We start from the raw sequence: 27,128 nt of genomic DNA on the forward strand, positions 1-27,128 counted from the left end.
AATAAGTTTAAATTGCAAAGATCAAATCAGGTATTTTCCTAGTTTTAGTCCTGAAAGCTCACATACTTTCTCAGTGCTGGATATTGCAGCAGGCCTATGGCATGGACTAAGCAAAACAAGGGAGCACCTGACCACATGTTAAAAGAGTTTCCCTCATTCAAGAATCTAGAATTAACCTCCTATAAGATTAACTGTTACTCTTTAGAAAGTAAAAAAATTTCAAATTTTCAGTAGCTTAGTGCCTAGACCCCAAAATCCAAACTAACTTGTACTACCAACAACTGCTTTAATAGAAATACCATTTTCTCTGAGATTGGTTTAGGATTTCAAGCAGTAGGGTATGAAGATTTATTCTCTTTCATCACAGATACGTACAAGGTATCTTGTCAGAAAGCAGTGCAGAATTTTACACAAAGCACATTTATGTGTGCTTCATCCAGACAAGTTCTAAATTAAGCAAATCCAGCAGCAGCCCTCATTCATCAACAAACCCAAACAAACAAACTCAAACAAAAACAAATGAACACTTGCAGTCTGAATTTAGAAAAAACTTGAATGAAAGTATCAAGAGCTAAACAATTAGATTTAGTTAACTTACATTTAGTTAACTACTTAGGGCTGAATATTCTTCCTGAGTACTATGAAAACAGAGTTCCTAAGATCATATTTATTTGATAAATAGAGCACCATCATACCCTTTACTGCTTTTGCATATTTCTTTTGTGGTGGGCATTTGAGTCAGACTGCTAATGCAAAAGTAAGAAACAAGACAGCCTTGCATAGACAGCTCCAGGAAAGAGGATCAACAGGATGAAGATGAAATCCCTGAAATATGTTTGCAGAAAGGATAATGAAAACCTTATGTCTGGAATGTAACACAACTCTTTTTTTCTGTGTAGGATCGTCAGAGGCTTCTACACTAAGATTTTCACTTTGCTCAGTTAAGGAACACATATAAAGCACACAAGGTTGTGGCAGGAGATGTATATTTACTTGAGTCTGGACAGCTGGTAGGAAGTCAGGTTAATTCACTCAGCAAAACTGAGTTCTCCTCCATAATAAATGCCATTGCTTTCATCAGCCATCAGGGGTTCTGATGATTGTTATGGGAAAATCAAGTGCTCTTCTTTCCTCCTTGAACAGAGCCTAACTAGCCTGCATTTCCTCTCCCGCTGTCACCACTACATGCTGTGCTTTCATCACCTGAGGCTGAATTTCTGCAGAGCCCCCAGAACATTCTCCCATGTAAGGGAATCCTTGTCTTCAGCTTTCAGTCTCTCCTCCAGCATTCGCAGCAACGTTGGGTTCTGAGAAAGGTAGACACGACCTGATGCAAAAAGTGATGAAAGAACAGATGCTGAGATATCAGCTGTGACAGAAAAGCTCCCTCTCCTTGGAAACGTAAGCAGGATTGACCTCGGTTTCTTCTTGAAAAGCCACAGTCTTGTGCCAAAACCCAAACACACCTGCACAAATGAAGTTGTGTGGCAGACCAATTGCCTTCAATCCAGACACTTGGGGCATTAGAGGCCCACACTTGCCAAATCAGTACCACACAGAATCCACTGTTCCTCTTTCAGTACATGCTTTCTGATCTATCATGGTTTTGTACACTCAAGGAAAAGAACAGAGGTGTCCAAAGAGCTTGGGAAAATCAAGTGCCCTGCTGCTACTGACTTTAAGTGGGATTTCAGTTCCTAGCAATAGTTAGCTCCAAAAGTAGCAGCAAACCAAAGGCTAATTTGGGACAGGTGGAGATAGAAAGCTGGATATACATATGCATCTAGTTAGCAGTGATGCACAAAGATTTTTTCAGGTGAGGACCATGAAAATGTAGGAGCAGACACAGTAGCCACTATTGCACAGCCTGGTACCAGGTCTGCTCACAGGACCTCTAATGGGGATTTTTCTTTTTAACCCTCATGAAGAGACTGAAGACTATATTAAAGTTCCCACATAGACCACCAATCATCAAAACAAGTCAGAAATGCTGAATACACTGTGTCAAAATGAATATTTTCTACAACACCGGAACAATACTGAATGCATGTAACAAAAGACAGTGAATCCCTAGAAAAAGGGTGCAAATAAGGCTCTACATTTTCACATACAGTGACATGCACTTGTGAAGTACCTATAAGCCAGCATTAGATGAAAATGCTACCTTATTTTTTGCAGTGAATCTTTTACCTTCTGCCAGTGAAGCAAAAGCATTGATGAGCCTTGCCATATACTGTCTGACTACCTCACTCTTGGAATTTAATAATTTGAGGACACTTCTCTGAAAAAAAAAAGCAAACATTAATTACATCTCACTAAAGAAGGAAAGAAGCAAAGTTAGTTTTCTGTATTGTTTTGAAAGCTTCATTAAATTTACACAGCAAATAAACTTTGAATGCATATTGATATCTTAAGTAATGTCAATATCATTTAAATTTCTTTTTTATTGGCAGGGGGTGAGGGAGAAATGGAAAACGAACAAGCAAATTACAGCTTCTCAGCTCAGTCTGTTAAAACACTGGGGTAGAGTGGGAATTACAATGAGCCAACACAGTTCAGTTAAAGCTGGTATCTAAAATTAATATTCAGTCCGTGAAAAAAAAGCCCACAAAGCAAACAACTTAATTTTGTTGATGAACTTAAATGCAGTAAAGTTACTTGAATAAGAACACTTTTGTTTGACAACTAAGAGTGTGGGAGGCAGCTCAGTAACTTACAAACAACACCACATTGCAACTTATTTCTCATCTGTTTTATTTCAGGCATTACTTATAGATTTAACTTCCCTCTTACAGAAATTTACAGGGAGAAAAACCGATCATTGATTTAATAATCCTTTAACTTTTTTAGAGGTACAAGTTACTGTTGCAATGACAATGGAGCCACAACATAACAAGTAAACCCACTGCCTCAAACACCTAGGGAACTCAAATATGCACTAAATTCACTACTACAGATGAAAACAAGTTGCACTTTTGTAAGCAACAGTAATGGATTATCAGGGACTGAAACAACCTTTCAAAATCAACAAACCAGCAATTCCCCTTTCTATAGAAGGGTACCAAACCATTTCAAATTCATAGAAGTACTGCTGAACCTGTTATTGCAGGTGCATAATGACATATTCCACAGCAGTATTGGGACTGAAGTACTAATTGAGTTCTTATTGTAAATCAGTGAAATGAATTGAGTGTGTTATTTAACAATACCTAATCACTCAAACAGGATCTGATAAGCAAGAGCTAACTCATAAATAAGGGCTCTGGCTTCTGCTCAACTCACAGAAGTTAAACACCAGGAGAGGTGATAAATTTCCATTTGTCTACAAGAACTGTGTCTACATTGAGAGCTCTTGTAATGCAAAGTTTTGCCATCCACATTTAAAGATTAGGATGTAGAAGTTAAATATATCACCTGAGTTTGACACTACTACCTTTTTTTTTTCCTCCTCTTTCAAAGAGCAATAAAATTTTATGATCAGCACTTTATAGACAGAAATAAGCAGTATCACACAGAAGTTGGACAACTGACAACTCTCAGTTCCAGCTGACCTGACAGTTGCTGTGACAATCCAGGAGATCATTACTGATGTAGGCTTGCAGGACAGTGTCTCTCTGTTCTCCAGGATATGATGTTGTCAAGCGCTAAAATAAATAACAATAAAATAAACCAGTCAAAAAAGAAAAAAAAAAAAAAGGTAGTGTAGATTGATGACCTGTGAATATTTTTAAGGTGCTGATACTCCATAGCTGAGAAACCTCTTCTCATAGGGGGGAGGAATTCAGCCTCAGTGATCTAAGGGAAAGAGATGAAATGAACTGACCTGACCTCAGCTTAGCGATCCATTACAAAACTGTTACTTGGCAGCAGCTGTCATTACTGTCCCTACAGGAAGGATACAGCATTACTTCCCATGAAGTTAAAAAAGCCCCTCTTAATAGCTACAGATGTGGTGTTTTTCTAAAACATCTGAGAGAGAGCACTGGGATAGAACCACCACTGGTCAGACCCAATGGATGGGTTTTTATGTGAAAACGGACATTGCACCTTGGTCAGAATTCCACTATTATCATCTTTCATGTCTGTCACTTTGAACCCATCAGCTTCCTTTTCAGCAGGAAAATGTAACTTCCTGTTGTCACTTGTATTTTTTCTGAAATGTCATTACATAATCCAAGTCAAACAAAAGGAGGGCTCCTGTAAAATACCTTGACTGTAAAGAAAAACTGGTGATTAGAGTCAGATATGTCTTGGATACAGCAATATTTGTATAAATGTAAACCAGTGCAATATATGGAAAAAGGAACTACCTCAGACAACAACAATTTATTTGAAAATATATCAGAAATTACTTCCACTGAATATCCCAGGAATCTGGAAATTCCTCATGTGAGGAATCTGTCTTTCCTCAGATGAGAAGGACAGGGCTACTCTACAAACAGATACCTACCGCCCTGAGCTATCTTCATAATCTCAAGAGCCTTAGCAAACTTCACTGACAAAGAGAGAAGTTGCCTGTAATGCTGAACTGATCACCAGAACAACCATTTCACTTGCAAAATGGGTCTTAGTTCTGGATTCCTTCAGAAGTGATCTATTTTTTTATTTCTCCAGAGGCCCTCTCCTTACCCAGCGCAGAGCCTGCAGTAAGAAGGCCTTGAGACGATCATTCCCTGTAATCAAATCTTTCTTCAGCTTCTCATAATCCAAAGAGGGCAACAATGGCACATCCTGCATCTTCCTAAATGCAAATGGGAAAGACATTTCATCAAAACTCTCTCCTTGTTCAGTGCAGCTGATGTTACTGAGGTGAGAAGAGCCAAAACAGGAAGTCTGCTTCAGGAAAAGAGCTTCCACATTTTGACACTTTTGTTACTTTTATTCTCTGTTAGAACAACAGACTTGTTAATCTTGGGTTTATTTTTTTAACCATGCATGCAGCTCACTTACCATCGTAACTTGCAGACACTAAACTGACATCTAGCCAGCTGATGATCTGCGATTTCTAGAGGCACAAAACAGCACAGTAACATCTTTCTTTCCCCTCCCCTGTGTGGACCACAAGGGCATGATGGCAGTAGCTCCTGGCTTTTAGCACACAATTATAAACAGATGCAGTAACAAGCTGCAGCTCCAACTCCACCTCTAAGCCCTCACACACACAGAAATGTCTTCTCCAAGACAAAGGTGGGGTGTGTGGGGGGGCTGAATGGATTTTCACAGCCTGAGATTTAACACAGGACCACTTTTCATGCATCAGTAGTATCTTGCTATTTTGAGTTTTAACACTCCAAAAGAAGTTTCCCTTAATAAAATTGCTTCCAGTCAAAGTTTTAATTTTAGTATTTAAATATAATACACTAAAATGTTTTACTATCTTTCCATCTAACCACCTTTCAAAACAAATTTTATGTTATATGTATAACTGTTTATCTTGTAAACAACAGAAGGATCAAAACAGTGTCTCAAAAATTTAATAAGACTTCACTTTGGATATACCATCCCTATTTGATATTATAAGCTTAAATTAATTAAGTCAGTCCCCAAAAAATTAAACCTGAAGCACTCAAAATTCCCCTTTTCCTGAATTTGTGAGAATCAGACCAATTACAACAACAGGACTGGAACATGCGGAAACAGTAAAAATACAGAAACAACCTCACAGGTGTGGAATGGCAGATTTACTAGATTAGCAACATCCTGCTGTAATTAGAATGGAACTGAAGCTGCTCAACAGAAGAATACAGATCACACAGTATTTGCATGAATGTTCAGTGAGATCAGAGGAAGCACAGAGGGGGAGTGATTTCCATTTGCAGACAAGTGGCAGTGCACTTCAGTTTACAAACCCCTCCTTCTCCACAGACAGAAATGAAGCTCAGCAACAAATACTTACACAGGGGCTAAAGATGCTCTTAACATTGTGGAAGCCTGGATCAGAAAAATAAAGAAAAAAAAAATTACAACAGATTAGTCCAAATTTCACATCAACGTTACTAATGAGGTCCACAGTGAATTCTTTCACTGAGGTTCTGCAGTTCTTTTCCTATAAAACCTGTGCTGTAAACCCAGAAACACAGCTAAAGAAAGAGCACTTCAGTATTTATCTTTCTTTTCACTTAAAGTGCTTAACAGGTAAAAAAACTCTTCTTTTATGATCTGGTTATGTTATCCTCACACTTATACTCCACAAATTATCCACACTTCAAGCATTTTAAAAGAATAATAATAAAAAATAGTAGAAACTACTGTCTGAAGCCTACTGAGGAAGATGAAGAGCTTGCTAAGCACATTCATTGATTTAATAAATGTTCATACGTTTAAGTTGCAATATTTCATTGAAGACTCAGCACATATTCCTGTGTCCAAATTTATTGTAATTCTTTGTTTCAACACTAATGTTATCAAGTGCCTGTTGCTACTAAATATACTCCTATGTATAAATGTTAATATGTAAAGAAAAGACTATGTATACTAGAATGGATAAAAACAATATAGAATAGCATGTAATTTCTCCATGGTTCTGCCTAAGATATGTTCAGTTTAATCCTGGATATATCCCCTCTGGTGCAGTGGGACACAGTGCATATACAGGCACCACTGTACAACAAGTCAGAGCTTAGAAACATCAACACAATATAAAAGTTCCACATAAAAGTTGTCTGCTTCAGTAAATATTTTTTGCTAGAGTTAATTGTAAGTGAGCCAGGAAGCAGCAATTCTGGCATAAAAGTGCTTCATATCATGCATTCATGATGTCAACTACATGGCATATTTGCAGCATATTCAATGTCATCTCTTTGTGCTGATCTCTCTACTCACTTTCTAAAAATCTCTCATTACCACTTATGCCTGTAAAACTGGTCTTTTCTTCTGACCGAGGCTCTTTCAATGGGAGCTATATAATCAATGTCTATTGTCAGATTTAAAACTGTGGGATTTAGGAGACAAAAAGCATGAAATACCATAGAGAATACTGAATTACACCAGCTGACATATTCTTGAACACACTACCTTATGGGTGCCCTCCTAATACAAGGAACTGCTCTCTTAGATGTGAAATAAGCTTATAGGCACATTGGAAAGCATTTTATATTGTCAATACTTGTTCACAATAGACAATTAACAGGTCATACACCTCAAAAGTAACCCATCTTGACAGCAGTTCTCACACCATAGTTTATCTTACATAATACAAGTCTTTCAAATTATCATATCTACCCCTAGACTGTTTTCTTCTTATTTATTTGTATTCATTTTCCTTAGCATTTTTGGTAAGTATGAAGAGTTAATTCTGTTTAAACAAAACTGTTTTCCCAGTCAAAACCTAACATCTTGTACCTGAATGTGCAATGAAATCACAAATCATTTTCCTTGCTTTCCTCAGCACCTTCCTCCATTAGAGGAAAACAGGAAAGAAAGTGATTATGGTACTTTAATGCAAAAGAAATGACAGAGCCCTTGAAGATGAGGAGGTCAAACAGAGAACAGTTGTGAGAAAAGAGCAGGACATTAGGGGTATATAGATGTATATAAAGGCTCTCTGCTTCTCAACAAAGTCCTTTTTACCCACCTCTTTGTTGACTTAGGAAAACATGTGCTCCACTCAAAATCTAACTAAGGATATGTAATTGGTAAAGATACATGCATCACCCTTCCACACAAATAAAACTTCTTGGGAAGTGCGAGAGACTTTGCAAGCTTTTACAAATTTCAAACTGCAGAAACTTCAACTGGAAAAACATTCAGATTTTTACAAATCAATCAGATCAAGCAGGACAAAATCCTGTTAATTCCCAATTCGTTTTTTAGGCCGGCAGATGGAGCACAGCAAAGCATTTAATACGGTTTGCCTCTGCAGTCTACCTACACCAGAAAGGCAACAGAGAGTGAGGCAGGCCCTGCACTGGAGCTCTGAGGGCAGCACCACTGAGCTGGAGAGACTTGTCACTTTGCTGCTCAGACTCAGTTAATCAGTCTGGAACCTGCTCAGGGAGAAGGAAGCTCTCAGGCTTTCGGGGTTTCTGGGAAAGCAATAAGGATAAAGTTGCATCAGGTTCAATAAGGCTAAACAGAAACATGAAAAGTTTTTGGGAGGCTAGTTTGTCCTTCACTGCGTTATCATTTCACAATCTGACTATGGCCAGTACTACTGATAAGCAGAAAGAATGGAACCATGTTACAGGCAGATGTTTCCTTTCTTCATTTTCATCTACATTATTGCCTTAAATATCTGCATTATTGCCAGTAGTCATAAGTAAGCTAATCTGTATCCATCTAGTGTGGCACAATGAGTAAGGCATTGTCTTGGGTTTCAGGAGATACCCTGCTAGTCCTGATTCACCCACCAACTGCAGGCAAATCAAAACACATCATTTCATGTCTCTGGGCCTCAATTTTTCTCATCTGGAAAGCAGATGCAGGCATCAATCTCTCGAATAAGCTGGGATTTGAGATCTACCAATGAATGACAGGGTGGAAGAGCTAAAAATTATTATTTTGCTATTAAACAATTGAATGCTTATGGCACAGCCACCACAAACAGAAAAAACAAACAGAAAAAACAACAGATTTAGTAGCTCCTCTTCACTATCAGTTTTCTTAGATTACAAGATTTATTTCCTCAGCATTTTCTTCCAAGCCCTTTCCCCAGTCTTACCTTTCCTGGAACAGATTAAATATTACTTTAACCTTTTGAGAAACAGTATTCCTTAAATTATCAGTGAAAGACAGAGTGTGAAGAACATGAAGCAAACATGTTCCCATGTCCCAGCGTGTCCCAGCGCTCAAAGACTTAATCTTGAACAAAATACTTTTCATGCAAAACCTATCTTGAGACAGAATCATTTGTCATAATTGAAACACATGCAGAAGCTCAGTGTCTAAAGGAAAGGGAAAGAAACACAAGAAAACAACAGCCCAAGCATAGCTCATTCTGGTAGGATCATGGGGTATGACTTATGTTTGTGTTGGTTCTTGCCAAAGCCAAACCAGGTGCCACATGAAGTCAAATAATTCTGTCACGATGCACATTAGCCACAGATGGTAGCCCTTCATTTTTGAACAAAGCGAGGCATGAATATGAACAGCATGGAATAAACCAAAGAAGTTCAAAGGGAAAGAAAAAAAAATCAATATTTATAAAAGAAAACAGATGCATTTCATGTGCAAGCCAAGACCACAATTTGATTTTATCGAATACTGTAGCCCTGTATTCAAACCAACTCCCCTTTGCTATTTGATGTATATATTCATAATATGCTGAAGGTGAAGCTGAAAGCCAGATTCTGTCTTCAGTTCCCATTCTGAAAATGTGCTATAAGAATTCCGTGTAAATTCAATGTAGATTCCAAATTAATAGTCAAAGATAAGTGATGAATATGTGATGAGTAAAACCAAAATTTGAGCAAATTTCTACATATTAAAACTCACAAATTTATGTTGAGCTCATTTGTTACATGCTAATAACAAGACCACTCCACATGTAGTCTATGAGGGATTAGACTCTGAGCTTGTGTAACCTGGCAGGTCTTCCGGGGCTATGCAAAGTTATTTCATAAGAAGATCTGCAAATGTTTTTCATTTTTTTTCTTACTTATACTAGAGATATGCTGTTATGAAAACTTCCCACTTGCCATATAAAAAAGGTTCTCTAAGACATCTGAAGTGTACATAAAAAAGTCACACTGTAATACTGGGTGATAATGTAATGGATAATGTAATGAGTAGACAAAATGCCAGAAAAAAAGTATAAAATACTATATATAAACAGTGAGAGGAGCTGACAGCTATCCATGTATTCAAGAAACACTTCAGAATTAGAGTCAGACAGCTTTACAGAAATTTTATAAACAACTCTACACTGTAAGTTATTACATTCTACATTGTATAAAGTTACATTTGACTACGACTTTATACTAATCTATATAAGGGAAAAACTTTTTTTTAGCAGAGATAATTTCATTCATAACTGCTCATCTGTAATCAACTTTTCTCAGTATCAAACCCCAGACTTATGTGAGGGAACAAAATCCTAAAGATCAAGGGAAAGGTGTCTGTTATGAACATTCATGTCATCAGTAGGAACAGGCTGATTGACACAGGTGATCTTTTACCATAGGGGAATAGGGGTAGTATTCTCTATATCAAGATAAAAGAATCACATAAGGAATTGTCTATTGCATTCAATACTTCTATGACTATTTCTCAAAACAAAATGTTGTTTTAAGGAGAAAGCTGAGTGCCCACACAGGTTTACTGTAATTCCAGGTGATAAATATGTTGGAAAAATAGGTAGTCTTTCTTGAAAGGCAAAATCTTGTTTTACCTAAAGAAAGCAATAAAAATATAAATATGCGTTATTTTAAGCTGACTGACATTTTTCAGAATTGGTGTCAATCACTTTTATGAATTGATTACATACTGAGTTGCTTAGAAGCAAACTCATTTCCTTTCTTCACAAAGAATGCACTGAATATGGGCAAAATTAGATACTTATGGTGTACTTGTAGTATTGCCAGAATATGAACTTCCATCTGGGTTACAGAAGTCACAGGCAGTACACAGATTATAATTTTGCATTTTCAGTTTTCAAGGAAAAAAGATTAATTTTAATTGTATGAAAGAATTTTATAACCTTTGCTACGGAAAGAAAGTTTGACTTTTGGAATTAAAAATACAAACACGTAGAACACGATACCCCTCTTAAGAGCACAACTCAACTTGCTGTATTACCTTGAGCAATAATATTTATTTGCTTTGTCAAAGGTGTTGTGGGATCAGCTGGTGTTGGCACACATCAGGGACATTGTATGCTATGTACAGATGATGACATGGAAGAAACAATTGTTTTCTGCATGCTATAGGAAGCTGTAAAGTTTAATGTAAAATCTGTGGGCAAAGCTGCTCTTCTGTTGACATGCTGCATTATGTATATTATGAAGAACATCTATTCCATTCCCCATGCAGAAATTCCAAGCCTTGCACAGTTTTTGGCTCTTCATAAACCATACAGTTAGTGTCATGACAAGTTAAAATGCAGAGAAAATTGTTCCACATTGTGAAACGAAGAGAAATATAGAGCATGACAGATTGAGCAGGCAACGTGAAAGGATATAAAGATATAGACACTTACATATCCGTCATCACAAGGGCTCATAGAGTAATATCCCTTTATGGGCAAACAGGCACACATTAAAATAAAGAAGATTAAAAAAAAATAAGTTAACAGAAATAAATCACAGAGAAATGCACAGTCCTAAAAAAATAACAATAAAAATCAGCTAAAAATTAACAGACTATTAGCTTTGAAAAGAAAAGTATAGTCACCTCCTAATCCTCATACTGGTATGTCTTAGAATTGAAACTGGTGTGAATCTCTTGTGATATATTTACAAGTTTCTCCTCTCAATACCTGGCAAACATACCTAGTCTGCATATTATTCCACTGTAATCATTAGTTAGAACAGCTACATATGAAGCACTGACACATGTATGTGAATATATGGCTTGTACTGTTCAGTGAGGCAGCTCAGAGAGAGATACCAATGAACATGGTATCGATCAAATCTCAGCTTCTGAGAAAGTAGCTGCCAGTATTCTCCATACTTGCTTTGACTGGTTTTTCTGATCAGCACATAACAAAAGCCAAGACAGACAATTTAAGGTGTTTGAGCAACATTAGCAATTCCTCATCTCAAAAAGCTCCAAGGATAAACTAAGAAAAAGTGGAAGTTTTTAGTATCTGTGGAAGGAAGCCTAAGATGTTGTTACTAAAATAAACGATGGTGATAATTCATGGTTCAAGTAGTTTAGTACAAAATATGTCATGTTCTCTTTAATTAGACTAAAACACTTAGAACAGCTTTGTATCTGAAAAGAACAGTCTTAATTCAAAATAAAAGTACACAGTTCAACACAATGAAATAAGACCAACGCTAATTACCTTTGCTTCCAATCTTTTTGTGCAAACCTGCCAGTACTTACTTTAGAGGACATTTTTGTGCAGATGAATAAGCACATAAACACTGTATTTATGAGGCTGCTCTTTAACAGACATATACAGCCTTACATACGAAGACATAAGAAACCTGCCACTCTTCACCGTGAGCAGAAAATAAAGTTCTTACTATTCTTTAACCAATTTTAAAAATCTGACATTATTCTTTTTATTACCCTGACACTTAGAATTCCCTGATGCAAATGAGTATTTTAACTTCTATGGTGCTATACACACATATAGGCAGTTCCTGGCGAAGACAATTTAAAATTCAATTTAAGACAAAGGACAGCATTGATGGAGACCAATAAGTGAGCAAAAGAAACCAGGAGATAACCTGTATCGTGATGAAAGACATTTCAACACATGCATGACCTGAGCCAGTGAAAATGGACATAGGCATCTGGACAAAGACTACATTAAAGGTAAGTTTTAACAATAAAGGAAACCACAAAGGTTGGACCAAACAAACTTTCAAAGTCCCTTCCAACCTGAGCTATTCCATGATTTGAGGACAGTAACAGGAAAAGTTTGTGGAAACCCCTACTGGTGGCAACATCTCACCTTTCAAGATGAAGAATTCATGTAAATAAAAAACCCCGCAGCAACTTGTGAAAAAGGCATCATATACTGTATCAGCAGAAAAAAGAACTTCTTGCTTACATAAAGAGAGAAGTTTGTTTTTTCATTTCCATACATAAATGGCAACATATAAAAATCATCCCATGGACAGGGATGCAGAAGACTCATATATTTCATCCTAAGAAAAGCTCACTTAGAGTAGATGCAGTTTGCTGCAATGCAGACATTATTTTTAAATGAAAGAGGGTACATCCACATCATGCCTGGTGAATCCACTTTAAGTGGTTCAAAGTGATTAAAAACTCAAACTAAAAACCTTCAGTTACCCTGATCCTGGGTTTCATGGGGTATCCTGGTGCAGAAAACTTTCACGAGTAAGAAGCTGAACACCTGCCACAAAGTATTATGGTTTGATGGCATATGCACAGTTGCAGTAGAAAGGGTGTTTGAGGACAAAAGCACAGAGCACAAGAAAAACAGGAGCCTGTGCTAGTCATTACAGTTATCCCAAGAATTAAAATAAAATTTCCTCTTGGTTTACAATTTGTAAATGACAGTTTCACTTTAAAGAGTAGCTGGTGATTTTGTTCAGTGACAGAACTTAAAAAAAAAACCAAAAAACAACAAAAGAGACCTAAAACTTGCAAGGGACATTAATTCACCTAATTGTAGCTACAGGTAAATATAATCAGACTGAATAGCAGCAAAAAACATAATGGGCATTTATTCTATTCCATGACACAGGTGCAATATATGCAAACATCTGCACAGCTTTCAGGTCACAGAAAGATTCCCCATTGGTTAACACACACCTCTACTATTGACAGAAACTGTGTATCTGAAGAAACAATTCCAGTTTGCCCTTCAATCCAAAGTTTAGAAAATCTTATTACCTTATCACTAATCCAAGAAATTCTAGGAAGGTGTACATCTTACTTCAATCCAAAAAGGCTCTTTCTGGGTTTAAGACTTGAACCCATGCTACTTTTGATAGGGAGTGAATGTGCTAGGTTTGTGGTAAAAAGCCAGAATCCTCTTGGCTTCATGATGTGTAATGAACAGAAAAAGCCCACAACCCATGCTTCTTATCCACCAGACAAATCACTACCAGAAAGGTAAAAAAAAATAAATTAAACCACCACATCTCCAGAGTATGAAAGATATAAGAAACTGTGATAGTACTGTGATAGAATACTGTAGTTGAAACTATTCAAATCTACCACCACCTACATCAGTCCCCTGTCCTACTGGATATCAGAAAGTTGGGAATCCAACTAAACCTTTAAATAAATGTTTCCTCAGCTTGTCAGGCCTGGTGCTCTGGCCTCCTATTCTTAAACCCAGACCTTTTGCTCTGACAATTCTCTCAGGTTTCTTATCTCCCAGTTCAGGACCATATATGCCAAATGACATGATGGAAGGTGGTGATAACATTCAACTGCAGCTAGGAAAAAAGCCTTATGGTAAAACGGGGCTTTAGAGAGGCCTTGGAAACATCTCCCAGCCGTAATACAGTTCTGTGGCCTCTCTCCCACTGTGTGCAGCAGATGCATCCTGTTAATGGATTGTGGGTCAGGCTCACGAGCTGACCCAGGAGGTCAGAGAGATGGCAAGAGACATGGAGTTGCACTGCAAAAGAATGAGATCCAAGCCAGATCATCAGAGAGCACAAAGCTGACATCAGAAGCCCTTGCTAAGTAAAAGTTCACAGTGTGATTACAATGGAAAATTCTTTTGCTTATTAGTGCCTCAGGTCTTAAAGCCATTGCAGTTAGTAAGACTTGCTTCTGGGATTTGTCCTCCTGATACAAACTTCTTCCAGTATGAAAGGACAGGCCTTCAGTCATGGTGGGGGGCAAACCAGGAAGCTGATGTTTGTACAGTAACAGCACACATTAATAACTGATACATGTCACCTTTATTGTAATTTCAAAACCTGAGACCTCAAGCCTTTCTATTACACAATACTGCTTTCCTGACATAAAAAATTGAGCACAATGCATTGGGGAAAAAAATCAAGTTTGCATACAAATAATGCTACCAAGGATATAATCCAAAGTATTCTCCTTAATTTCCTTGGGCAATTGTTCATTTTGGTTAACAGCACTCATATAATGTTCCTTCCCTGTATAACTTCAAACTACCAGTGTAGTGTAGCTGATTAAAAAAAAATCACTGTAGAGCTCAAGAACAGATCTCAGAGAATGCTGCAGTTTTAGCATTTTCTGCTCTCAGAACCTGACCCAAAACCTGGATTGTGCCCTCAGTTGTACCAGTATGGCTGACTGTAAACTCAAGCACCTCGTCTTTCCAAACTATGTAATGCGCATTTACTCATTCCCTAAATAACAGAGATAGGAATTTAAGGCTGCATGACAGCACCACAAAAAAGTAATTTCCTTGCTAATGATTTTCTATTCTGCTCATCTACTTAGAGACATTGATCCACCAGGACCAATTTATTTAAGGGTCTGGCCCTGACACTGGTGATGTCAAGTGAGAGAGGATCAAATCCTGAATACCCAAGGTAAAGTGGGGAAAAAAAGCCAAACAACAAACCACCATATTTAATGCCTGTCAAAACTCTTCAGACAATTACTTTTTCAAAAAAACCTCTCACTCATCTTGCCTATAAAGAGACCTAATGGTAAGGATGAGCAAACAAGTTGCCCCTCTGCAAGTTTCTTCCCTCTGCAATTATCCAGGTGACTGTCCCTTACAGCAGAGGGTGGTTTGTGAAATGGAGTAGCTGGAAGGACCATACTCCGGTGTCTCTAAGTATTTATGAGCAAAAAGTGAGGAAACCTTCCAACACAAATCCAGCACAGATGCTGTGAACTTGTGCTACTGCTTAGTCTGGGTCACGGTGCCTCCAGCTTTATTCCAAAACTTATGCAAAAACCTGAAACCACTTAAGGGTAGAACAATAACATCTGAGTGTATAACAATGAAGTATTTGAATCCCTGAAGAAAAAGTAATGGGATGGCTTAGTGGCCTAGTGGTAAGCAGTCAGAATTTTAGTCCATCTCATCTGGCTTCCTGGATCAACAGTCAGGGAGTGGCTAGAAATCTTTTGAGGTTATGAGAAAGGAGTTTCATTTTTGTTCTCATAAGATAGGCTATATGTATGTTTTTCTTCTTACACTTATTTGTGTTTCTACATGTTTGCTATTCGTGTATAAAACCAGAACTCTTTACTTTGGAAATAAATGAAGAAATTATGATCAATCAAGAATAAGATGAGGAAACCTGATTATGACACAGAGAATGTCTATATGCAAAGACTGTGATCAGCCCTCCAAAACTTGGCTAAATGCCTCAGACAGCCTGTGGGGATCTGCTTATAGAAATGACATTAGATTTCAACCACAGTAGCTACTATAACCTCATTGTCAAGGAGTGACCTGAAACAGTCAAGAAACCCGTAATCTAAACAGTGTCAGTGCTATAACTGGACCGGTCCTTCACCAGAGAGGCACAGCAACTACCTCAAACAGTGTGGGTAAAGGAGCCACAAAGTCACACAGAAATAGTTATGCTAGTAAAGCCTAGTACAAAAATAGATACAACTGTGCTAGAAAAACACAGCTTTACTCAGTTTAACCTGGTAATTTGGGACAAAAGAGAGGCAAAGATTTATCTCCAGCAGGAAAAAAATCCATCACTGACACGTGGTCTTTCTCTAACCTATCTGCACAGCTGGAGACTGTGTTAAAGTGGCTGGAGTGGCTTAAGTACAGTGGAAAAGGTGCTTTCAGAGAAGAAAGGTTTTTAGAGACACTTTCAGAGCAGCAGAAGTAATGATGCACAAGATCAATAATCATTTCACAGATGAGAATCTCTTAGTAGAAGCAAACAGAAGTGTGGCTGTAAGAGAGTGAGTGGTCACCTAATGCTGTCAGGCAGCATCAACCACTCCTTGTGAATGGTAACTTTTGTCTACCTTGTTCTTAAAAACCTCCAGTGACAGAGATTCTGGCTGAAATACTGATCATACTCTGCCGCCCACAGTCTTCTTCAATGATCATTTATCGTTCTTAAAACTCTTAAAAGTCTCTTTTTTCACACAGAAGGAAACATGCCTATACCTAAATGCTAAACCATACCAGGACAGATGTTTATGCTAAAATAGCTATGTGATAGGTGTACAGAAAAACATGCAGCCTAGCAGTAACCCAGCCAGCTTTTGTCAGAGAAGACACAGCTTCAGCCACTCTGCACTCTCTGCAGAGCAGATAAAGAAACAAGTCAGCACCTTAAATGAGGGTGACACTCTTCCCTCTGGCCCCTTCCCAAAAGGGTTCAGGAGACTGAAGGATCAATTTATGATAGAAAGTAAAAAATAATGAGCAAAACCTTGGGCAAATGGAGCACCTTGAAAGCACAGGAGAAAAAGAAAAGTCTTGATCCAAGCAGAGAGCAGGAACAGAGAGAAGAGGGCACATGGCTGTACAGAATGGATTATCTCAGTACATGGAAGGGGAGACACATACAACCCCAACATCAGATGCCAAAAATACAGAAGACTACTGGGGTACCTAATGCATTGTCTCAGAAATAAATCTGAGCAGAGAGGAATTGCAGATAGCCCATAATGTTGAGGTAGCAGACAAACAGATCCTAGATCCTTCTTCAAACCCTGGAGTAGCAGCTTTTGCAGATTGCATAAGAAAGCACCTCCTAAATTCATGGCAAGTCAGAGAGAGGAGTTTTGACCATTAACAGGGAAGTGATGGCATTTAAAATTGCGTGAAGAACGACAAGGAATAATACTGATATCTGAAAATATTAGCATGTAGCGAAGAAAAGGGAACATTTTTATTATCTCCTTATCTTTCTGTAACAGATTTCCAAGAGGAACAAAACGTACCCATAGTGTCATTGTTATTAGAAATCTTGGCTAGAATAAGGAATTTTATTTTCTTCTGCTTTTCCTTTGACTGTTCACCAAGCTCTCCTACTACAAATACACATGAACACCTGCCACAGCAAAAACAGCAAGCAGAGTTCATGATTTTGGCTTGTCTTTGTAAAACAGTGGCACACAATATTTTATTATTAAAATATTTTAATGTCGTTTTAATATTAACACTTATTTGAATAATTTGAACAAGCTAGGTATAAAAAAAGGTTGTAGCACTGAATTGCTCTTCTGCTATCATTAAGTCATTTAGAATCTCACAGGAATAGTTTCATAGATGCTAGAAACTATCCTAAACTGGTTCTGCTGCTGAAGAATAACCCTAAAGCTCCTTCCCTGCTCAGGCAGAAGAGATTGAGCAGAATATTAATGAGCAAGGTATAGTGCAGTCATCTGAAAAGAAACTGGAGGCTGGTGAAGTGGGGAGAAAACAACCACAGGGATCCTGAGCTGCTTATCAATAAGATCAAAGATTCTTAGATAGGATGTTAAAAGTCCATCATGTAAATCAATAAGGTGGCTATGCTATATCTTCTAACTGCTCATCTAACAACTGGCTCTTACTGAAGAGGGAAGTCCTCCCTTCCTCCTCCTTTCTTCATTTGCTCTCATGATCCTGTGTGATGCTTCTCTTTTAGCTGGCTAAGCCAATTCTCTCTAGGGTTATAGGAACATCACTGACAGCAGAAAGGAACAGAGCACGAGTCCAGAGCTGAGCAACCAGTCCCCCTTTTAGCTAAATTAAATTGGCTAATATGTGCCATCAAACCCACTCAGAACACTAGCTTTAGGGTTTATTTTTGGTTTTTTTAAAACATTCAGTTAGCATTTTAACAGATACAAGTTTTACTGTCCTCACAACAACAGAATTAAATATACTTATGCAGCTACGAATGCATAACCATGTCATTCACCAGCAGCTGAGATCAACAAAACGTTATGTATTGCCAGGTTCATATATTAGCTTGAACACATTATGTCTTGTCTTTACCATCTCACATTTATTGTTCAATATGCAGCTTAAGTAGTATTGTCTATTGAGATAGTTACTGTAAAAATCCCAAACGTTATTACTTACAGTTCCAGGCCTTGTGAAGTCAATACTGTGTGCTACACTTTGTCTCATCTGATTGCTGAACAAGCGAACACAAACACTTTGAAGATACTCTGGCGTGATCTAAAAATTAGGAAACAAAGCAAGAACAGGATTATATAAAACTTACACCTTCTACCAGACAAGTATTTCTGTATTAAAGGTTGTTTGGTTGATTTTTTTAAAGAAATCACACACTTGAGACTCATTGACGTGAGCACAAGGAATATACTGCAACTACTGTTCCATTCAGAAATTAAAATAACTGTAAATTCCCTTTATCTGGGAATTGTTATGCTATTAACAAGACTAACGCTAAACACTTTCAGAGAGTCTAGAAAAAAACTAGAATTTGTCACACTTATGTTTCCATACAGATTTTCCTCAACCAAAAGGTTCCAAATCAAATCAAATCAAATCAAATCAAATTCAAAAATGAAGCAGTTTTGTGCTTTAAACAATCATATGTTGATGTGTTGTCTAGCTAGAGAGCAGAACTTACATAACTGTCTTGTACAGCAGAGAGAATAAATATGAATTACACAGTACAACACTTTGTGTTTCAATGCAAAACATCTCAGTGGATTTAGGGTTTTGCTTTGGGAAATTACACCACAATAGAACAGCCTGATTTCAGAACAGTTATTAACTTCCCCAGAACAGAGGCAAGAGCATTGAGAATACAGAAATACAAATGGGGACACTTCTGATATTCCCAGACCTACAGCAAGATGACAAAACCCTTTCAAATTCAGAATGCTGCAGCTTCAACATGACTTTATTCAGTATCCAACTCCACTTTGGATTCAGGAATGACAGAAACCAAGATTCATAACAGAAGAGCACCCTCAGCTGGACACACTTGGGAAGGATTAAATGACTGCCCCGCACAAGGCTTACAAAGGAAATTAAAACAAGCATCTGCAACAAAACAGAACCAGCGCCTGGTTCCTCCCCCACAGAAGGTAACTGGATATCGCCCTGGAGAGCACTGAGGTGTGCAATGGGAAGCAGCAAATGAATGACTATGTGTTTATTGTTTCTGAAGTCCATGTGAGCAGATACCTTCCCTAATCTGCTGTAAAGCATAATCCACACCTACAGGCAAATTCTTCCCTGCAGTAATACGGGAGCAGTCAGTGATCCCAGATGCACAGTAGCAAACCACAAGATGTTCCTGCTGATGGCAGAAGGACGGTACATATTGACTTTTCAGTAGGCAGCACAGGAAACCCCAGGTCATTCTTCCTGCTAACAATTCACAGCTCCTTTAAAACCATCTAGAGGCCACTAACATCTGCTGTAAGAATAACCTTCAGGTTACACAGAAGTTATAGTACAGAGGCATGCTCGCGGAGAAAGAAGCACAACAGAGGAAACATATGATAAACTTCGTATAAAAAATACCCATAAGAAAATTGTACCTTCTTCAGTCACATATGTGTGGCCCATTTCACATGGTAACTCATTCTCTCCTACCCCAGTTCCCTTTATCAATTAAATTAACAAGTTCAGCTTAGCAAAACAGAGAGCAAGGCTTTTCCTCACCAAAATTTTGGATGAGAAGATTGTTTCCAGCACCATGGAACTTAAACCAGACCTGACAGAAGTTTTAAACACACAACAACTGTTGATGGGCTGGATTGCAGTCAGTAGTCACAGAAATAACCTCTAATCACTGCTGATGCCACAGCTCAAAAGGAGACTCTCATAAGAGATCTGAGGTGTCTTGTGAGATGGTGATTAGTTTTTTCAAGATTTCTGAGCCAGCACAATTCAACTCATCTTTTGCACTACACTTATCCTTCCACACAGGGTCAAAGGAAGAACCTCTCATCTAAAGTGCTGTGTTTCATCAGTAAAGAGCCACAGTACTAACAGAAATTCTCATAATTACAAAGCTTAATTCACATTTTGATCTCCATTTTCCAGGGGGTGTGGAAGCAAGCACCCATCTGAGTCATTACTTACCATCTTGCCATTGACTGTGGCCTCCAAAGAATCCACCAGCTCTGCAGTGACTCCAATGAGATTGTGGTAGTCTGCCTGCATTTTGTTAAATCGTTTCAGGTAGGTCATGGTCCTGTGCTCAGACTCCACTAACTGTTGATGAAGATGTTGCAACATTTCTGTCAAGAGAATAATCAAAAGAGAAGTAGCATCACCTTTTCAAACAAAAGGACAAAAGAACCCACTGGCATTTTTACTGCTCTGAAGGCACAACTTCGACTTCCAAGGTGTAGAATTTCACTGCAAGGATAATTCAGCCCCTCTACTGTGATTCCATTTCATCACAACAGCTACAAGTATTTATTAAGCCTTAATCACCAAAGAAACAATTGATTCCCAGTTACAGTAGTAACATAACTATTAGACAGTGAACAGCACTGAACACATTTGTGAAGACACTGGTTTAAAGGTCTGTTACTAGGAGAAGTTCCAGGCTATCCATAACAAAACGAGGCTCTGGGCATCGAATCAGAAGAACAAATGACAACACACAGCTGATTAACTGAACTTGCTGTCTGCAGAGCAGTCATGCACTATCTGTGACATTCACTAAAGTAACACAGGGTAGAAAACATTATCATGACCAGCAACTGGAAAGGTCAAGTAGCCACTCCAAAGGTAAAACACCAAAACAGGAGAAGGACACTACCCCGAGATTCAAGCCACTGTTTGCTAGATTACACCATGAGGCTGGGTGTTCTATCCAGTTAATGTATAGGAATTGGTATTTTGGTTATGTAGTGCTTTGTTTATTTTAAAGACTAAGTCTTCGATTTTTGGGGGGAAAATAGTACAATTCACAGAACAAAAGAACCCCAAATCCAACCCAAAAACATTCAAGTTATCCAATTCCTCATTTGCTATTTCCTTCAACTGAATTCACTGAAGTTGCAGGGAATTCTCTACTTCAAAAATTTTTTCAGGTGACTCTGGTTGATGGTAAGCTGTATCAGTCACTTTTAGTACCTTCAGTTTCTGAAAATAACTCAAATTGGTCTTTTTTCAATAAATAAATTATTAATAATAGCTGTTACATTTCTGACACATTTTGTTCCTTCAGGTTCAATTACTTTACAGACCAAAGCAAACTGAGTATCAGAATCTGTACCTTCCACCCCAGTGTCAGACTCATCCAAATCAGTTCTACATGGAACTCAGGCATGGAATCTGGAGCTGTGTACCACAGTGCACATCTCTGTGACTAGACAAAACTGTGAAGGGAGGTACAATAATCCTATTGTTACTGCTGATGTTTTGTATTTTGCTAGAACATTATGTTTTAAATTAGGTTGCTGAGAAGCCAGTATTGCTTTAGTGTTTTGAAAATGGCATCAGGCCCATTTGCAAACAGAGGGAATATTTACCATAGGATTTTCTGTGAAACAATGGGCAGGAATCAGCTTGACTCCAGAGTTTCAGACAGAAGTAGAATTCCTTCTCACAGATTTAAAAAAATTTTGGGTGAGGGTAGAGCATTCCAAACAGCCCAATATGACACAGTTTAGGTCCAAGTAGACCCAAAGGGAAGAAAAACAAAATAGCCAAGATAAAAACTGGAAACCAGAAAAACTAGTTCCTGTTCCTGGCTTTGAACAGATTTTGCCCACGATGTTCTAGGAAACCATTACCCTCTCTCATGATTCACTATCTTTTTCCATAAATACGTAGGTCATATGTCCCTGGAACACCAAAGTATTGGGAAACATAACTGATGTAAGTAGAAATCTGCGATCCTCATTTCTAAGTAGTACAAAGTTTCACTGCACAGTTACCTCTGAGTTTAAAAAAGCTCCTCATATAACACCTTATGATAAAAAAGCCCTGGAGAATTAAGGTGTAGTTACTCAAAATCTGTCCCTTTGCTCCACTGCTCTCTGAACTGGGGCACAAACCTCTGCTGTCCCATGGCAGGTGGCACAGGGTGGTAATCCTTAGGAGAGGGAAAAATGGGGAGGGGAAGTCCTGTGTTAGGACCATGGCTTCTTCTATGATTTCAAATGTAGGAGACTGCTTCAAAAATTTGTCACATCTTACGGATTTTGGAGGTTTTGAAATACGTTGGGTTTTTTATCCCATTTATACTAAAAGCAGTAGATGGCAGAACAGCTCATTTTTGCTACCAGAAAATTTAAGAAAAATTATCTTTTTAATGGGATCTTTTACAGAAAATGTGTGTTAATAGACTTTAGCTATAAACTGTAGCTATAAATGGACAATCTTAAAATTAAACATGGAATATACAGAGAAGGTACATTTTCTTACTTCTACAAGTTAAGAGAAAAAAAACCCCACAGAATTATTTTACTCTCAAAGCCTCCTCCCCTCTAAGGGTGGCTTCTTTCTGAAAACCATTCATGAGCCACAGCATTCTGTACCTCCAGGGTTTGTCACTGACACCTGATATCAAGCTGCAAATCAAACTATCATAATGATATTTCTCTTACACTTTCTAGAAGGGAGCCAAATCCAGTGTGAAATAACAATAGAAGCTGTGACAAGCCACAGATCCTGTTCAAATCCAGCAAATGAACTCGAAAAAAACCCCAAAAACAAAAAATGAAACACTACTAGAACAGCTCCCAGTAACATTAAGCAATCCTGCTGAGAGCACCAAACTTTTTACAATTCTGTAAGCTCTTAAAACCATCTCAACCGCAATCAATATTCATTAACTTAAAACTCAGAGAAGTTAAGATAGCTTCCAAAGGCAACCCAAATTATTCAGCCTTGATAGTAATAATTCAACTCTGATTTTATCTTCATTCCACAGCCACTACTGCTACCACAGCTTTAATATGATACAGCTCCAAAACAAGAATATTTTTCTAAACTAACAGATTCGGAGAGCAACCATGGCACAAAAGGCAGCCACTCCAGCACTTTATTCCATTGCCTTAACAAGCAAACTGGAATATATTTTTATTTAACTGTGACACAACACATTTGATTCAGAAATTTCCAATGGATGTATCTAGAGCGTGACTTCACTCAGAGGAAAGTTGGAAGCACCAAATCACAAAGCGTAAACCTCCTCAAAGTTTGCCTGCTTTTCATTGCCCAGTGGGTAAAATTTCCAATGAGGAAAATCCATCTTCCAACTAGAGTCAGTAGGAAAAACACTACATAACCAAAACTCAGTGGAGATCATCACTGACAATACCTCTTCCAAGCACAGAGGGCTGTTGGAAGAGCTGGTCCTGCTCTGCCCTGTTTCCCCTTTGCGCTCCTGTCACATCCCAATAAAAGCATTCACTTAGACAGATCAGGGAGCTACTAGCCCAGGTAAAAATCAGTATTTAGTGGCTTGTTTGAAACCTTAAATCATTACCCTCTGAGTCAAGATTGGGTAAAAGGAACTGGTGCCTTTCAGAGGCATTTCAGTTTACATTTATGTCACCTTGCAGAAGTGATCAGACTGTATCATAACAGGAATCAGAGGGTAACTCAAGACATGTGGCTTCTCTCTTTCTTCTCCCAAACACAATTCCCAACACTCACAAATCCTTTTTACATATGATAAGCTTAATAGAGGAAGAAAAAAAAAAGCTCTCTAGACCTTTATTATTCATATGAAACATTATTCATACATGGAGGAAAAGAGGAAAATACAGCACAGAGGACTAACCTCCTGGTGTAGGAAGATGTAACACACAGCAAAGCTTGTCACTCTGCCAAATGAAGATGCTGGCACCAAGCATCAGCTGAACTACTGCGTGTTTCTACCAGTATTCTTGCCTGCTTTCTCATGTGTGGTTACACATATGCACATAATTCCATAAGAAACTTCTTGTTTTAAATGAGAGGTTGGTTGTTTTCCTTTACAACAACTTACCTACTCCTAAAACAGGCTTCCTGAACTTGTGCTTGCTCTGTCTCTCTCTCTCTTAATCTCAGCCTACCCTCACATACTTTGCTAGAAGCACTGACACTGGCCAGGCTGAACTCCTGCACACAATGCAGCAGAGCTCTGAGCAGAGGAGCTGCAGGTCCCAAGAGCTGTCAGACACTGAGGCTCCTTAGGCGACCCTGAAACCTTGCTCTCAGAAGAGGCAGGAGTCTCCTTCTTGCTTATCACATCTCCATAAAAATTACTATCCATATTCTGACATATTTCCACATCAACAGTCATTTAGACTTTAGCAAATCTTGACAGACAGGTAGGTCACACTTCACTTGCGCAGCAGCCTGACACACTTCTCCCACCCTCCCCTTCCTTAAAACAGTGGAAGAGTGGCTGTGAACTCATCCACAGATTTGTAATGAGGCAGTGAAGGGAACAGCAGCTGAACACCCTTCCAAATACTTAATTCCCTCCATTCCTGTTAGCACAGAGGACACAAAGAAGCTCTGAAGCTCTCAGTGCAAGATGCCAACCATTCTGCAATTCCTTCCTTTCCAGCCAAACTGAAAACATATGGGAGAGCTGTAAGTTAAGCACCACTGCCACACAAATAGCTTTCAAAGTCATACAGGGATTGAAGTTTTTTAGCAAATGGGTAAAAAGCCAGACTGTGCAGGTAAATCAGGCAAGGTAAACACACAGAACTCTCCCGGGCACCCGCAAGAGCATTTGCACCACCCCACCCAAACTTGAAGTACTTCAGCATGTCAGACTGATGACTGGCAACTATTTATAAAAGGCTGTTTCCAGGACTCTGACATACTGCTCTTCATTCATGTGTTGCCTATAAATTTTCTCTGCGTTTCCCCCTCACTGATAAAGGAAACATTCTCCAGCAGCGAGGAAGTGCTGTGGATCCCACGTGAGCTGAGCAGTTACTGCAAAAATAACCTCTTGGATCCAAAACTTTCATACGAGACAGTCCTCAAGTAACCTTTATGAAAAGTCCAAACTGACTCAACCTCCAAGGCACATAACAGATCTACAAATAAAGGCTGACCTGCATGGATTCAATTCCATGACAGTTCCCGTACTTGTAGAAAGCACAGAACCTTCCCAAATGAAAAATAATTAGGCCCAAAATAACTCAGGCACAATCACATAGTAATTTCTTTTTAATCAGAGTATGGAATTATTGCCTTCAGGAAAGTCCACCATGAGGAAAAAGAGTAACTTCTGGAAAATAAAAATCCACAAAGATCTTTCTAATATTCAGTGAAAGTCTAATGCAACACAAAGCTGAAAATAACAAAGAACATATATGGAACTCACACTAGAAGAAAGCCTAACTTTCTCTTTAATTCAATCTACAAAGAGTAAATCCTCAGGGTAAACCTACAGATTAAATTAACTCAAGAGGAAAAGTCATTTTAAGAACCCAGTTGGTCTCATACAGATCTCTACCTATAAAGTGTATGCAGAAAGTCATGTGAAAAAGTGAATGCAAGGTATTGGAAACTAAGTTCTATTTACTGAACTGATTTTTAAAGGCACATATTTCAAGTGTCATCAGCATCTAATGGGATTCATTATTTTTAAAGGGCCCCACGTCACACACACACTTCAGCGCATATAAGCAGCACCTCGAAATGCAACACATCAGCCAGTCACATTTAAATTAACACATTATTATTCAGGAGATACTAATATGTACTATTTTAGGAGTTTAAACAGGATGAGTGAAATCAACTTAGACACGTCTAAGATCATCAGACAGTGATCAGAACAACTGTATGAGATTTAAAATGTGGAAGATACAGATAGGCACAAGCAGGTAAGGGAAAGCAATCTGAGGCAACTTTCATCAGAACTAAAAGTGGAGAGCTGCTTTGCACTCCTTATGGAGTTCTCCACTATTTTTTACCACGTTTCAGGACAGAATAGACATTAAATACAAATCCCACTACTAGGCCCTCTCCCATTTCTAGTACATGCCTATTTGATGCTCAACCCTCTGAGCTCAAGCAGTCCAGCAGTAACCCCAAGGCAGGGGTCTGGATTTCAAAGGACTTTCTGCCACACACTACTAGTTTCCCCATCCCTGCAGGCATGCCTTCTGCTACTATCACAGCCCCTAATAATCCTCCAGATTATCCTTACCACATCTCAGCATTTACCTTTGTTGCATTGTCCATTCTCTTTCTGTTGCACAAGTAGGAGCAGTTCAGGAAAATGTGCATCCTTTCAGTACATGTTTGTTCCAGAGACACAGAATGAGAAATTCAACCAACAGGCAAACTCAACCAAACCAAACAGTCCTGTTGCCCCAGGCAACAGTCACAGGAGATGAAGAATAAAATAATCTACAATAAATACATGAAAATCTCTTAAATGCACAAAGCAGAATGTTGCATAGAGTGTTGAGACCTTTGGTTGACCTTTAAAGACATTAGATCCAGCCCTGATATATAAGATACAGGAATTTCAGTCTAACTGCATTAATACCAAAATGAAAAGTCAAACTGCTGATTTTACATAAAATCAACCTACAAGTGTTTTAAGGCAAGTGACGTTTTTATATCTAAGAAATATCCAAGGCTTAATTAGGATTCAGTCCATTACTCCATGAAGAGGAATAAGCAAAGAGAAAATTTTCTTCAACTGTTGTATGGCAGACTCCCA

General features: G+C 38.3%; 1 protein-coding gene across 8 annotated transcripts in view; it reads right to left on the bottom strand.

The window, feature by feature from the left end:
- Positions 1–27,128, bottom strand: part of ARMC9 (armadillo repeat containing 9) — a 67,479-nt gene that overhangs the window by 32,585 nt on the left and 7,766 nt on the right. For 3 of the 8 annotated variants that reach the window (XM_064666121.1, XM_064666119.1, XM_064666118.1), the window contains exons 7-17: positions 26,624–26,648; positions 20,567–20,724; positions 20,144–20,195; positions 19,698–19,846; positions 18,581–18,679; positions 11,135–11,170; positions 5,897–5,931; positions 4,630–4,741; positions 3,552–3,644; positions 2,191–2,281; positions 1,204–1,327 (exon numbers count right to left, since the gene is read on the bottom strand). In XM_064666121.1, the coding sequence (XP_064522191.1) occupies positions 1,204–1,327; positions 2,191–2,281; positions 3,552–3,644; positions 4,630–4,741; positions 5,897–5,931; positions 11,135–11,170; positions 18,581–18,679; positions 19,698–19,846; positions 20,144–20,195; positions 20,567–20,724; positions 26,624–26,648 (974 nt within the window). The remainder of the gene's footprint in view (positions 1–1,203; positions 1,328–2,190; positions 2,282–3,551; positions 3,645–4,629; positions 4,742–5,896; positions 5,932–11,134; positions 11,171–18,580; positions 18,680–19,697; positions 19,847–20,143; positions 20,196–20,566; positions 20,725–26,623; positions 26,649–27,128) is intronic. The other 5 variants (XM_064666123.1, XM_064666125.1, XM_064666124.1 and 2 more) reach the window with 3 other exon arrangements.

This window comes from Pseudopipra pipra, chromosome 10 (genome assembly GCF_036250125.1).
Source record: "Pseudopipra pipra isolate bDixPip1 chromosome 10, bDixPip1.hap1, whole genome shotgun sequence".
Lineage (NCBI taxonomy): Eukaryota > Metazoa > Chordata > Aves > Passeriformes > Pipridae > Pseudopipra > Pseudopipra pipra.